The following is a 12164-nucleotide window of genomic DNA, read 5'->3' on the forward strand; positions in this document are numbered from 1 at the left end:
GAGCAAGCCACGGAGTGGAAGTTTGGCAAGGATCAACTTAGTAAGGAATACAGTTAATTCAAGTTTTGGAAAATCGTCAGGGACAGGAGGGGGCTAAACGGCCTTTTTCAGACTGAATACCCTCTTATCTACAATTCCTCATTTTCCCTCCTTCTCTGTTTTGGAATTCCTCCACAGCCACACACCTATTACCAAGATCAGTGGACGATTTTGCCAACTCCTCTCAAATCCGTGTTGTCCTTGCTGATCTAACAGATGTCTGAAGAGGGCCAAACTCAGGCTGGTTTTTCTTTCCTCCCCATCCCTCCACAGAACTTCACCCTTTCCCACCCCCGCCCCCAACTTTGTGCAAACAGAACCTCAAGAGGAGATGAGGAGTTTCATTCTATAAAAGTTGTTGGGTGGGTTAAGAAGTCAGGAGAAGCATAATTTGGAGAAGTCCGCTTACCTGGTTTTAAAAAAAAAAATCATCATCACACGTGATTCCGGCCTGGCCCTCGCCAGAACTACAACTTGCCATTTGAGTTCCCTCCCCTCCAAAGGACATCTAAACCCATAAGACAATCTGGGCACGTCCCACCGACTACACGGCTTGTGCGGGTCTGAAGACTGATCCGTTCTCACCAATCCGAGCACAGATCATTTTGTTAAATACCGACTCGTACTTTGTCATCGGAGCGAAGAATTTCAGAAACGGTGTTAATATTTAATCACATTAGTACTGGCATGTTTTACGGCGTGACAAAATAAAATATCATTATAAAAACGGGTTTTGCCTGAAAGGGGGTGGGAGGGAAGGGGCTGGCTGGGGGCTGGGACCTCCAGAAGGGATGTTCAAAGCTGCTGGACACCCCGCTTCGTGGCCGATGGGCCCACGGGGCATGTGTTTAAGGACAAGCCGAACATTGTACTTTAAAATTTTTTTTTCGCCTCTATTTTGAAGTGGCACACTTCACTGATTTTCAGCCAGGGGACTCGGGGGGCTGTTGAAGGCTCTGTGTACCTATTTATACAACATGTACAGATGGAACTGCAGGGTGTTATCATAATGAAAAGTTTAATCATCCTTATTTACTACCAGTAAGGGAGCAGGAAACTGATGCAGATACCTTATAAAGCCTTAACTAGCAGCCCCAAGGCTGCCGAAGCTGTGAGTGACCTCAATTCGGGGCTTTATCTAGGAAACTGTCCTTCCCACATCACAGAATGGAAAACAAAGGAGGTCAAGTGGGTGTCCCTTCGAGGCTGCTAAGGAGGCCAGCCCCGCAGCCCGTCCCAGTCCCCAGCCCGTCCTGTCCCAAAAGAAGTCCCCGTCCCCCCACCCCTGTCCTCCCCCCTGTGCAAGGGAGGGCTGCCTTTAGCTTACAGGGGGAATCAACCCTCAAGTGACTAGCATCTGTTTCCAAAAAAATATTTTCACTCCTCTGACTGTGATAATGAAACAAACAAAACAAAACAAAACATATCTTTAATGACATCTCTTCATTCACAGGCTGCATCTTTTTTTTTTCCTTTCGGGAAGGAAGATTTGGGGGACCCCTGGCAAGAGGGCTCTGTGACACCTTTTAAAAAAATCTTAAAACCACTCGATTCCTCTGGACCTCATCAATGAAGGACCTTCAGAAGGCACACAGGCTGAGGGCTACTGGCTTTTCTATATTAATTCTCAAAATCAGGGGCTTTTAAGAAACTTTTCTCACCCTATTTTGGCCAATATGTTCTTAATTACTGGGAAGGGGGAGGGATGGAGGGGCAGGGGAGGGGCAGCCTGGCCAAGCCAGGTAGAAGTGACAGGGGCTGGGATTTGTGCTAACCAGCTATCGATCGGGGTAGGATCGAGATGTTGTGTACAAGAAAATAAAAGAGACTGGGGTGGGGAGGGTGGCCAAGAGCTGGGCAAGTAGGATGCTGTGTCCAAGTCCATTTTAAAAAGGAAGGGGGGGGGAAACCAGGGAGAAGAAGCGGAGGGTCCCAAACTAACCAATTTATGGCCTTGCCTGGGAGAAGCCTGGAGAATGCTGATGTTGGCCGCAGGGTCTGCCGTGCATGCTAAGCAGCAGGCTTCAAATGAGAGAGCAGCGTCCCGGGCTGGGCAGTAGGCGAACAAAGAGAAAAGCGGGGAGGCCGCATTCATGAATTAGAAAAACCTAAGCGGGAACGCTACCCGCTACCCGGGACGACGCTACCCAGGATGGCAGGCAGCGGTGAAAGCCTGGAGTTCTGAGCCACCCAACTCAGGGGCCGCGCTTCCCCTCCCCCCTCCTTCTTCTTCCTCCTCCTCCAGCCCATTCTCTTAAAACCTACCGGCACCTTAAACTCAGGGGCAGGAGGCCCAGGCCAAAGAAGACAGAGAGGAAGAACTCTAAGAAAGAGCAAGAATCAGAGGATGTCTGTTTTTTAAAGACAGGTTCAATGGGCAGCCGCTGGTTTCATGGTAATATTCAGCAACCGCCCCAAACCTAGGGAAGGCATCAAGGGTTTAAAAGAAAAAGGTAGGAATTGTGGGGGCTGGGGGGTTGGTGAGGAGAGAGGTATGATATTAATTTTAAGAAGCAATTGTGTGTGGAAAAAAAAAAGGGCCCGTTAAAATGAAACGGTTATCTACTGCAGTCCCATCCTCTTACGATGTAAACACAAAATTGTTATGACTTTAACTGCAATGGCGGTCCCTTTACTAACCCCCACCCTACCCACCTTAAAGGTCTCCAGGCCTGGTGAGGAGGGAGTGCTTAGAATGCAAACAAGAGCTGGGACCAGACATCTGTCACCAAAGCCAGGCGAGATATTGACAAACGCGGGTCCTTTGTGTCTTAAGACTATATATCCATAACCCCATACACAGACGATGGCCCAGCTGAGTCGTCCGGTCTCCACCAAGTGGAGACCCCACCCCAGCCCCAGCAACCCCCCAACCCAAATGTCAAGGAGATGCAACCAGGAAAAGCCTGCCTGCCTCCTACAACCAGACAGGTCTCCAGGTTTCCAATAAAACCTTAATAGTTAAGAAGAGACAAAACAGCTATTCATTAGGAACAAATGTCAAATTAGGCATTGCCTTGGAGTGATGCTGCTAACACCAGCGCCTGGTAACTTTTTTTTTTCTAAAGATGCTGGCACATGGAAGGAAACTCAAGCTGGAGGTTGGCTGCCTAGGATAAGGTGGGAAGGTTATTAACACAACTTCCCAGGTGTCCTGCCAGGAAAGTGCAGGGGATGGGAGGGGAGGCAGGCACACAACTCCCACAAAGTAGAACCAGCCCGAGTGTTAAGGGTGAGGAGTGGTCTTGGTGTGAAAGGAAAGGGGCTGGCCTTGTCCTCTGAGTACCCAGCAACTTAGCTGAAACTTGGTAAAGGGACCCTGAAATAACCCCCACAGGGCTGCCATCAAAGTTCCGACCTCGGTGTGGAAATAGAATCCACTTGATAACGGTGCCTGGCGGGGAAAAGTGGGGGATGGAAGTGGGGGGATCTGCCCACAGAGTCCTTGCTGTAACCAAAGGGACAGTGTCCAGCTCTGAGCTGGGCATTAAGAGGGCCTGGGGCTCCTCCTAACCCCAAGGGATCATCCCCTCCAATGGCCCACTCAAGGCTAGGCTAAGGCCTGCAGTGGGGGGGAGGCCTCCGGGGGGAGATGAGATGGGAACAAGGGCATATACCTTCTTTGCTGTTGGGGTTCTGGGGTTTGGCCTTCTCCCAAGGCGCCAGCGTCTTGTCGTCGTCCGCGCCGTCCACCAAGGCCTTGTCGGCAGGCATGTACCAGGTGGCGCTGTGCTCTGCCATTAGCGAGTCCAGGTCGATGGTGCTCATGGCGCTCTTGACTGCCTCAGAGCAGCAGCTGCCCAGCTCACTGTCACCATTCTGCGCACCGGAGGACCCAACGGTGCACTCACCCTTCTTGCCACCCTTGAGCCCCAGGGGCTGGTCCTCAGAGATGCTGAACTGCTGCCTCTGCAGCTGGATCTGCGCCTGGAGGATCTCCAGGGGGTGGATCTCATCCGGGGGTGGTGCACCGCTGCTGCTCGTCGGGGTCCGGACCTGCTCCAGGCCCGGAGTGCCAGGGTGGCCCGTGCCCCCGCCGCCATAGCTGTCAGGGGTGGAGGTAGAGGTAGACATGATGCCCAGGCCAAGGGGGGGCGGGGGCGCCTTAGGTCCGTGCTCCCCAGCGCCCACCCCACGCGGAGGGAGTTTGGGCGAGCCTGTCACCAGGGGGCTCCTACTCGCTTTGGCCAGGGCTGGGGGGTTGTCGGAGCTGGATGACACCTCGTCCTCGTTGGCGTAGCTGGTGCTCACCTCCTCCGAGGCAAACTCGCCCACGTGCGGCGAACTACCGTCGGACTTGGGCCCGCCATCCAGGGAAGCCATGAGGTCCTGCTGGTCCCCTAGGAGCAACTCGGCCCCTTTCCCCCACGACGGTGACGTGAGTGCTTTCTCGTGAGGCGTAGGAGCCCCGCGAGCCTCGCTCGTGGAGCTTCCCCCGACGGCTGCGCCCTGTGCCTGCTGCTGCCCTGGGCTCACCCCAGGCGCACCCCCACTGTCTGGCGCTGCCGAGTACTTGTCGAAGAAGGTCCCAGGGCTCACGTGACCACTGTCCCTTTTTCTTCGACCCCGTCCCCGGCCGCCGCCCCCGGGGACCGGCTTGCCGTCGTTCCCGGACGTGGACTCCAGGGTGTAGTTTGGGGAGAGGCTGGTGCCGTCCCCCTGGGCAGGCGGGTTGGGCGGCCCTGGGGCTTTGGAGCCGCTGTTACTAGTGCCCGACGGGCCTCCAGGCCCTGGGGCCCCAGGGGCAGTCCCTCCGGGGAAGTAATCCGAGCCCGGGTTGCCGGCCACAGCCGCGCCTTCGGTCTCGTTCTGGCTCAGTTTCCTCTTGCCCTCGGGCGGGTTCTTCTTGTTGAAGGTCACGTTGAGGTTGGGGGCCCCGAGGCTGGCGATCATGTTCTGGCAGGCGGTGGAGAGTGCAGCCAGGCAGCTCTGGCCGAACAGGTTGTCCTTGGAGCTGGGCTTGTTGAAGGAGCCCAGCGACAGCGCGCCCAGCTTACTGGCCGAGGTGCGCTGGCTGGACTGGAAATCAGGCTGCGGCGGGTAGGCGCCCCCTCCGCTGCCACCGCCCGTGCTGCCGCCGCCCCCGCCTGCGCTCGGCGGCGAGTTCACGCCTGGGCCGCTGTGCGGCGTGGCCTGCCGGTTCGCCGCGCTGAACGGGAAGCCAGGCTGGCCCCCGAGCGCGGGTGCGGTGAAATCCGGCGGCGCGGGTCGGCGCTCGGAGGGAGCGCTGGGCAGCCCAACCCCAGCCCCTGGCGACTGCAGTTGGCCCAGACCCGCCAGGCTGCCGCCGAACTGCAGGCCGGGGGAGGGCAGCGCGGGCACGTGTCCCTCTCCGGGCATCCTAAGCGACTCCTGCAGAGGGCCACGGAACAGCACTCCGGAACCACCGGGGGGAGGGGGAGGCGCCAGGCCCGGGTCGTGCGGGCCGCAGTCAGCCGGCAGGCCTGAGCCGCCCATCCTGCGGGGCAGCAGGTCCCCCGGCGGCTGGTGCGACCCTGGGAACCACGCGCTCTCCTGAGCCAAGTGAGGCGCCTGCTGCTCGAAAGTGCCCAGGCGCCCCGCGCCCGCACCCGCGCTTTCGCGCTCAAAGTTCGGCTGGCCCAAACCGCCCACCGGGCCGCTGTGTACCAGGCCGCCCTGGCCCACGTCCCCAGGGTGGCCTAGCTGGGCCAGGTTGGGCTGGCGCAGCCGCTGCTGCTGATTCCGCGACGCCATCTGCTTAATCATGAGGGCCGCGTTTTGGCGCTGCTGCTGCTGCTGCTGCTGCTGCTGTTGCTGCTGTTGCTGCTGCTGCTGCTGCTGCTGCTGCTGCTGCTGCTGCAGGGACTGGTGGTCTGGGGCAGGATGCTGCAGGGGTGGCCCTGAGGGGAAGCTGTCGGGCACAGGCGGCGTGAACTCGCCGGGTAGGCCCGAATAGGCGGAGGGCGAGAGGTGGTTGTCCAGCGCGCCGTTGTGCATGTTGCCGTTCCACGAAGCGCAGCGGTCCACTCCCGCGCTGCCCGGGAAGTCAAAGCGCGGCCTCTTGGCCACATTCATGTAGGGGGGCGCGTCAAAATGCTGCAGCCGCTGGTTGGGCGCCTGCTGGGGAGGGGGGTGCTGCATGTTGAACACGGGCTCCGAATACGGGTGCATGTTTCGGTTCTCCAGCCGATGGATGGGGTACTCGAACTGTGCGTGCTGACTGGGCAGCATGGGGCCCCCGTCCTGCAGGCCGCCACTGGGCGTGCCCGCCTCACCCTGCTGGGGCCGCGGGAGCGCAGGCGGGCACGAATTTTGTCGGACCAGAAGCCCGGGTGGCGGCGGTGGCGGCGGCTGCGGCTGGGGTTGCTGCGGCGGCTGCGGGGGCTGCTGCGGAGGGGGCGGCGGGGCCTGCTGGGGAGGCTGCATCAACGGGTGCCTGGAACCTACTCCCGGCTCCAGCCCCACGGGCATCTTGCGGGCCCCGCCGAACCTCTCGAAGAACACGCCGTGCTGATGTTGCTGTTGCTGCTGCTGCTGTTGCTGCTGCTGCTGTTGCTGCTGTTGTTGCTGCTGCTGCTGCTGCTGGGCATGCATTTTGGATAAGCCCACCATGCCTGCAGCTCTGGGCATGGCCGAGGCACCCGGGAAAGAGCTCCCGGGAACCTGGCGCCCCGCCGCATAATGAGGCAGCTGCCCCTCGGAATCGGAGGGCGAAAACAAGTCGAAATGTCCCGAGGGCGCCTCGCCAGGGTAATTGTATTCCAGCGAGTCGACGGCACCTTGGTTCGCCACCCTTCGAGGCTCCAGACTGTGGGAATCGGAGCCGCTGGAGGTGGGCAGGCCGTGAAAGGAGGCCGCTCGGTTAGGGCTCTGGTCCAGCGGCAAGCATGGGGCAGGCACCGCATGACCCGAGGCGCCCGAACTGTGGAAGTCCGGGAGGTTCCCGGGTCGCTGCGGGCCAAAGCTCTCGGGCCCCTGGCTCTCAGCCATGTGGTCATAACCCTCCGCGAAGGGCGGCTGGCTGCCCAGGCCGCCGGCGGCGCCGCCGTAGCCAAGTAGACGACCCCCATGCAGGCATGAGGCCCCTGGGTCCGGGCCACCGAAGTTGCCCCCAAAGTGGGGGTGATGTTGGTGGGGGTGGTGGCCTCCCGGGTGGCCGTGGTGCGGCTGCTGGCCTCCAAAGAATCCGTGCACCGGCTGCGCCTGCAGCCCCCCCGCGTGCAACTCCGAATGGCCACGCGCGTGGAAGCCGTAAGGCTCCATGTTCATGCTCAAGATCGGGGGCTCGCCCAGCGCGCTCATGGCAGGATCCACGGGGCCAGGGGGTCCCCCCGCGTGGAAAGCCGGGGCCTTAAAGTGGGCATTCATGCTTAGTCCGGCCTCGTTAAAGTTCCTCTCGCCCTGGCCAGCGTTCCTGCTGTTGATCTGGGGCTCGAATTGGTCCAGCCCAAACATACTTGGCAGGGGGCGGGGGGATCAATAGGGCATGACAGCCTGCTCTCCGCGGCGCGCCTCCGGCCAGCTAAACGTTCCGGCCCTGGGTTGGGCGCTCTGGGACGCTCAGCACCGCGGGGGCGCAGTGCGCACCGCCACCTCGCCAGGCGTGTGGAGGCTGGGGGCTATCAGCTCCTCTCCCGAAGCTCTGGCTCTGCCGGACCCGGGCCTCTCACATCTTGCGGTGCCGCGGGGCCTCGGGGAGCCGTGTTGGGGGGCCCATGCCCCGGCGGTTGGCACAGCCGCGGGTGGGTTTGCGCGGAGGGGATGGAGCTGCGGGCGAGTGGAGACAAAAAGTTAAGTGGGGGGAAGGAGGCGGGAAGAAGGAAGGGAGAGCAGAGCGATCACCTTCTTAAGTCCAATCGGGTCGGGTGGGAAGCCCCAGGACGTCTCCCGAAGCCTCCCGGAGTCCGTGGCGGAGCTGCTAAGGGGCTGAGCAAGGAGACCTTTCAAAGCCGTGGCTGGCGCCCAGGCATGGACAGAACGGTCCCTCCCCCCTCCCCCCGGAGTCCCCGCGCTCCGCAGCCCGAGCCTCCGCCGAGCACGATCCGCTCGCACAGTCTCCGTCGGCCCCGAGCAAGCGGCTACTGCTTCTTCAGCGGGTCGGAAGGCTGGAGGCTCCGCTCGGCATCACGGGTGCGGGCCCTGAGCCGAGGGCGCAGCTGGGCTGGGGAGGCAGCAGGCGCCCGGGGTTGGAGCCCTGGTTTGAGGGAAGGCGCGGTTCCCCTTCCGCGGCGGGTGCGCTGCACCCCGGCGTGCCGCTTCGCGGCCACGTCCGCCGCCTGCCGCTTCTGTCCTCGTCTGTTCGGTCTCTGAGTTCGCGGGGTCTCCGCGCCCGCTTCCGGGCGCGGGCGGGCAGCGAGTCGAGAGGTTGGGTTGCTCCGAAGCTCGGGTTCCCTGCCTCCAAGCCGAGGTGCTTCACGAGTCCCCCTCGGACCCGAGGAGGGGGGCGTACGCGGGTTGGGGGGCCAGGCTAGGCGAGCGGGTTGAGGCGTTCCGGCTACGCTCTAGGAGCCCGGAATGGGGGGGGGGGGCGGGGGGGGGGCCCGGGGGGGGGTCCGCGCCCCCTCTGCTGGCGGGGGGGGGGGGGCTCTGCGTGGGGCGTTCCGAGGGTCTCGGCTCCCCTCTCGGTGTCTGCCTCTCGCCCAGCGCCGGGAGAAGCAGCAACAAGTTTTGCATTTCAGCAATCAATTTCAGCCATTACATTTGCACCAATCAGCGCAGCCCGAGCTCCGGGCCCGGGGCGGGGCTCGCTCTTAAGGTGGTCCTGGTTGCTGGCTGCCGAGGCCCCCGCCATGAACCCGCACTCCGCCAGCTCCCGGGTCCCCCGCGCGGGTTTTGCCTCGGGGTCGACGCCAGTGCTCTGGGGGGCGCGCCCTGGCCTCCCGGCGCATCGGGCTGGAGGGGGCGCAGGCGGAGAATGGTGGGATCTTGGCTTTGTTCACCCCCTTCCCACTCACACAGTTCCCAACTCCCCACCCCTAACTGAAGAGAGACCTGCGGGTTGGGCAGGGGGCGGGGAGGTGGGCGGTAAGCGGTGCGGGGCGCTTAGACAATAGGGTCGCCGAGAAAAGCTCCCGGACTCGCCACGGAAAGTCGCAAAGAGTCAACTGCGCTTCAGCCCCGGGGCGAACCCACGGTTCTCCACCGCTGTCTGCCTACTAGTGGCACCCAAGTTAGCCGGCCCTCGGGTTTTTCTGGAAGTGGAAGCAAACGGGGAACCCCGAAGTTAGGGTTCCGCTCGAAAGGCCCGGGCGCCTGCTCACTCCTCCTCACTACGGCGCGCACAATTGTTCTCTATCCGCGCACTCTGGGGTTCCCCGTTCTCACTCGCAGGCTTCCGCCCGGAGGAGCCATAACCACTTGGCTAATTGTGGGGGAGTGAGGGGTGCACATCGAACGAACGCAGAGCCAGAGCCGCGAGGCTGCTAGGAGCTTCGAGAAGACCCGTGCGCAGAGGGCGCACTCGCCCGGGGGAGCAGCCTCCTCCGGACACCAGGGCCAAGGCCCAGGCCCTCTGCGGGCGCGAGGTTGGCCTCCTTAAGAGATCAATTAAACTGAAGAGGCCAAGGAAAGGAATTGGGTTGTGATACTAAAATCAATAGGAGTAATTTAATATCTGCCCTTCTCTTTATGAAATATTTATCCCAATAATCTTAGTTAAAATGTTTAGATCTTCCTGATCCCCCTGACGCTGAAATCTATCTTGCAATTAGAAGTTGGGAGTTTAGAGGGGATGGAGAGTAGAGAAGATGTTTATTCTGTGTGCCTGCGTGTATTTTCCTCCCTAAAGTGCGTGTAAGGGAGGAAGGGGGAGAAGGCCTGTAATTTCCCTTGCCATAAAATAGCACGAGGTGATTTTGCTAGCAAACCAGCGTTCGTCGGAGAAGGGGAGGGGGAAAAAAAGAACTTTCTTTGAAGTGCCCCGATATCGCTATTAAATCTAAATAAAATTAAGCATGGTGTATAAAAATGCCTTTCCCCCCACAAAAGAAAGTGTTTATCACCAAAGTCTGTCTAGCGTTTGCTAAATTGCGCATGAAATCTGAAATGAACTAAACGTTATAATAAAACCAACCCCGGAGCCCTTTTTATTTAAAAACCTCAGATTAAGCACTCCACCGTCGCAGGCAGGAGTTGAAAAGTTACCACGTTTCGAGCACAGGGATTCATTGCTCCCCTGTGTCGCTGCTGGGAAAGCAGACTCTGGGTGTTCCTGAGCCAAAATGCCAGGAAAATGGGTTCCACTTAGGGGGAGGGGAGGCGGGAAGCAGGGTCTCTTGAGGGAGAAAATAACCCCCCCTCCCCAAAAGAATACAAATGAAAACAAGCATTAAAAACCTGCAACTTTGAAACTCAGAGAACGGAAGCCAGCTCAGATCCAAGGTCCTTCCTGGGACCTTCCTGTTGTGGATGTCTACAGATATTTTTTTCTTTTTGAAATTAAAAATGAAAATTACCCCCACCAAAAATGGAGTCCATAAATAAGCATCGGGAAGAAGTATTTGTACAGGGTGGTGGAGTTTTAAAAGGATTTTTCTGCAGGATCAGGTTGTTGGTCTGTGATTAAATATTGATTTTGTGTAATTAGTTTTCATGTGAACTATCCTCTTGCTGATAGCTTAGAGGTTCCAGAACTAGAAAGAAATGAAATCGGACATGGAAATTATTACTTAGCAAAGTGACAAGGAAGTGAGAGCCGGAAAAGACCGGGGCTTGGCTGATTTAGGCACAAAGAAATAAAGGTACTGGGTAGGCCTCTAGTGGGTGGGGGTAGGCCCCCTAACCCCCACCCAGGCCAGAGACAGGGAGACCCTGCGCCTCCTGGTCAGGAAAGGGACCAGCAGGGGGAATGGTCACCAGAGGAGGATCCTGCATGGGCAAAGGCCTGTGCAAAGCCCGTGACAGCTAGCTGGTGGCATGCCTTGTCCAGAGCCATCAGTTCTGGGAGAGAGGGATGTCTCAGGAGCCCTATGTGAGAAACATTATGTCTCCTGTATGTCTGGAGGGAATGGGGGAAGTTGGGACCTGTCTGGAGGCCTGGGTGGGCCCGGGCAGTGGGAAGAATGGCCCACAGACCTGCAGTCTGGGGAGACCCTGGCTGGGGTGTGCTCTCGGCTAAGCCATGACTTCACACGGGGGTGGGGGTCCCCTGAACACCTGGGCAGGTTTCCTGTGGAATAATTCTGTGTGCTCCGGGGAAGGGGGGGTGTGGGAGTATTTTTCTGGGGCTGTTTCCAAGAGTTCAGTCTACAAGGTGTGTGAGTGTCTGAAAAGAGGGTGTGTTGGGGCCTGGCTGGGTTTCTGCTCAGGATGTGTCTGGGTCACCTTTCCTTCACACTAGAATGTTGTGTGGGTGTGTGGCGGGGGGCCGGCACTTTGTGTCTTGGCCTGAGTGGGGGTGGCTGGGCAGCCGTGTGCGTTTGTGGACGTGCCTCCACGTGCTTCTGGGCATCTCACTGAGTGTCCCTGGGGGAAGGGCTGTGGACCCCCACCCCCATTTCTCTCTGTGTGCGTGCCTGTGTTGGCCACTAGGCGTGCGGCTGCCTCACACCTTGTATGCCCGAGTCTCTGCTCGAGTGTGTCTGTTTTCTCTGCAAGTGTGAGAGTGGGTGCCCACCTGGATCCATCTGTGCCCGTGGACACGCTGGCGAGTGTGCCTCCATGGGATGGGTGCCACTGCGTGTGCCGGGATGTGCACTCCGCCAACGAGGGCCCGCGGTTTCTTTGGAACAGACACATTGCCCCCTAGCGCTCAGACAATTCAAAGTCCCCGCCCGCTGGCACCGAGCCTGGAGCCGAAGGGTCCACCCCCAGGCCCTTCCTTCGTCTTCCTGTTTCCCTTCCTTCGGCCTGGTCCTCGAGGGGTGCTGTGTGTGCTGGCATTCAGAGGGGCCTCCCGGATGGAGAAAGGAGATACTGGACTAGGGCCCCAGAGCTACGGGAGGTATGCTCCCAGCTGGTGACAAGTGAAGGGACCGCCTGGAATGGCCCCAGAGGGCTACCAGAACTCGCCCTCCTGGGGCCGAGAGACTGGCATATTCGAACCACCCTAGGAGTTCCAGTTTAAAAGGGAGACCCCCCCAACCAGTGAACACCTTGCTCAACAAAAACACAGAACAATCAACACTCAACACCCTTCACCTCGTAGACACACAGCCCTCACACCT

At 59.4% G+C, this 12164-nt stretch overlaps 1 protein-coding gene across 1 annotated transcript in view; it reads right to left on the minus strand.

Annotated features, from left to right (window-relative positions):
- The window catches only part of MN1 (MN1 proto-oncogene, transcriptional regulator), a 45942-nt gene extending 37419 nt beyond the window's left edge, over positions 1-8523 (minus strand). The window contains exon 1 of the mRNA XM_032883282.1: positions 3657-8523. Within this exon, the coding sequence (XP_032739173.1) occupies positions 3657-7455 (3799 nt within the window). The 5' untranslated portion in view covers positions 7456-8523. The remainder of the gene's footprint in view (positions 1-3656) is intronic.
- Between the last annotated feature and the right edge of the window lie 3641 nt (positions 8524-12164).

Source organism: Lontra canadensis, unplaced genomic scaffold, assembly GCF_010015895.1.
Source record: "Lontra canadensis isolate GAN:19392208 unplaced genomic scaffold, GSC_riverotter_1.0 scaffold87, whole genome shotgun sequence".
NCBI classification, from domain to species: Eukaryota; Metazoa; Chordata; class Mammalia; order Carnivora; family Mustelidae; genus Lontra; species Lontra canadensis.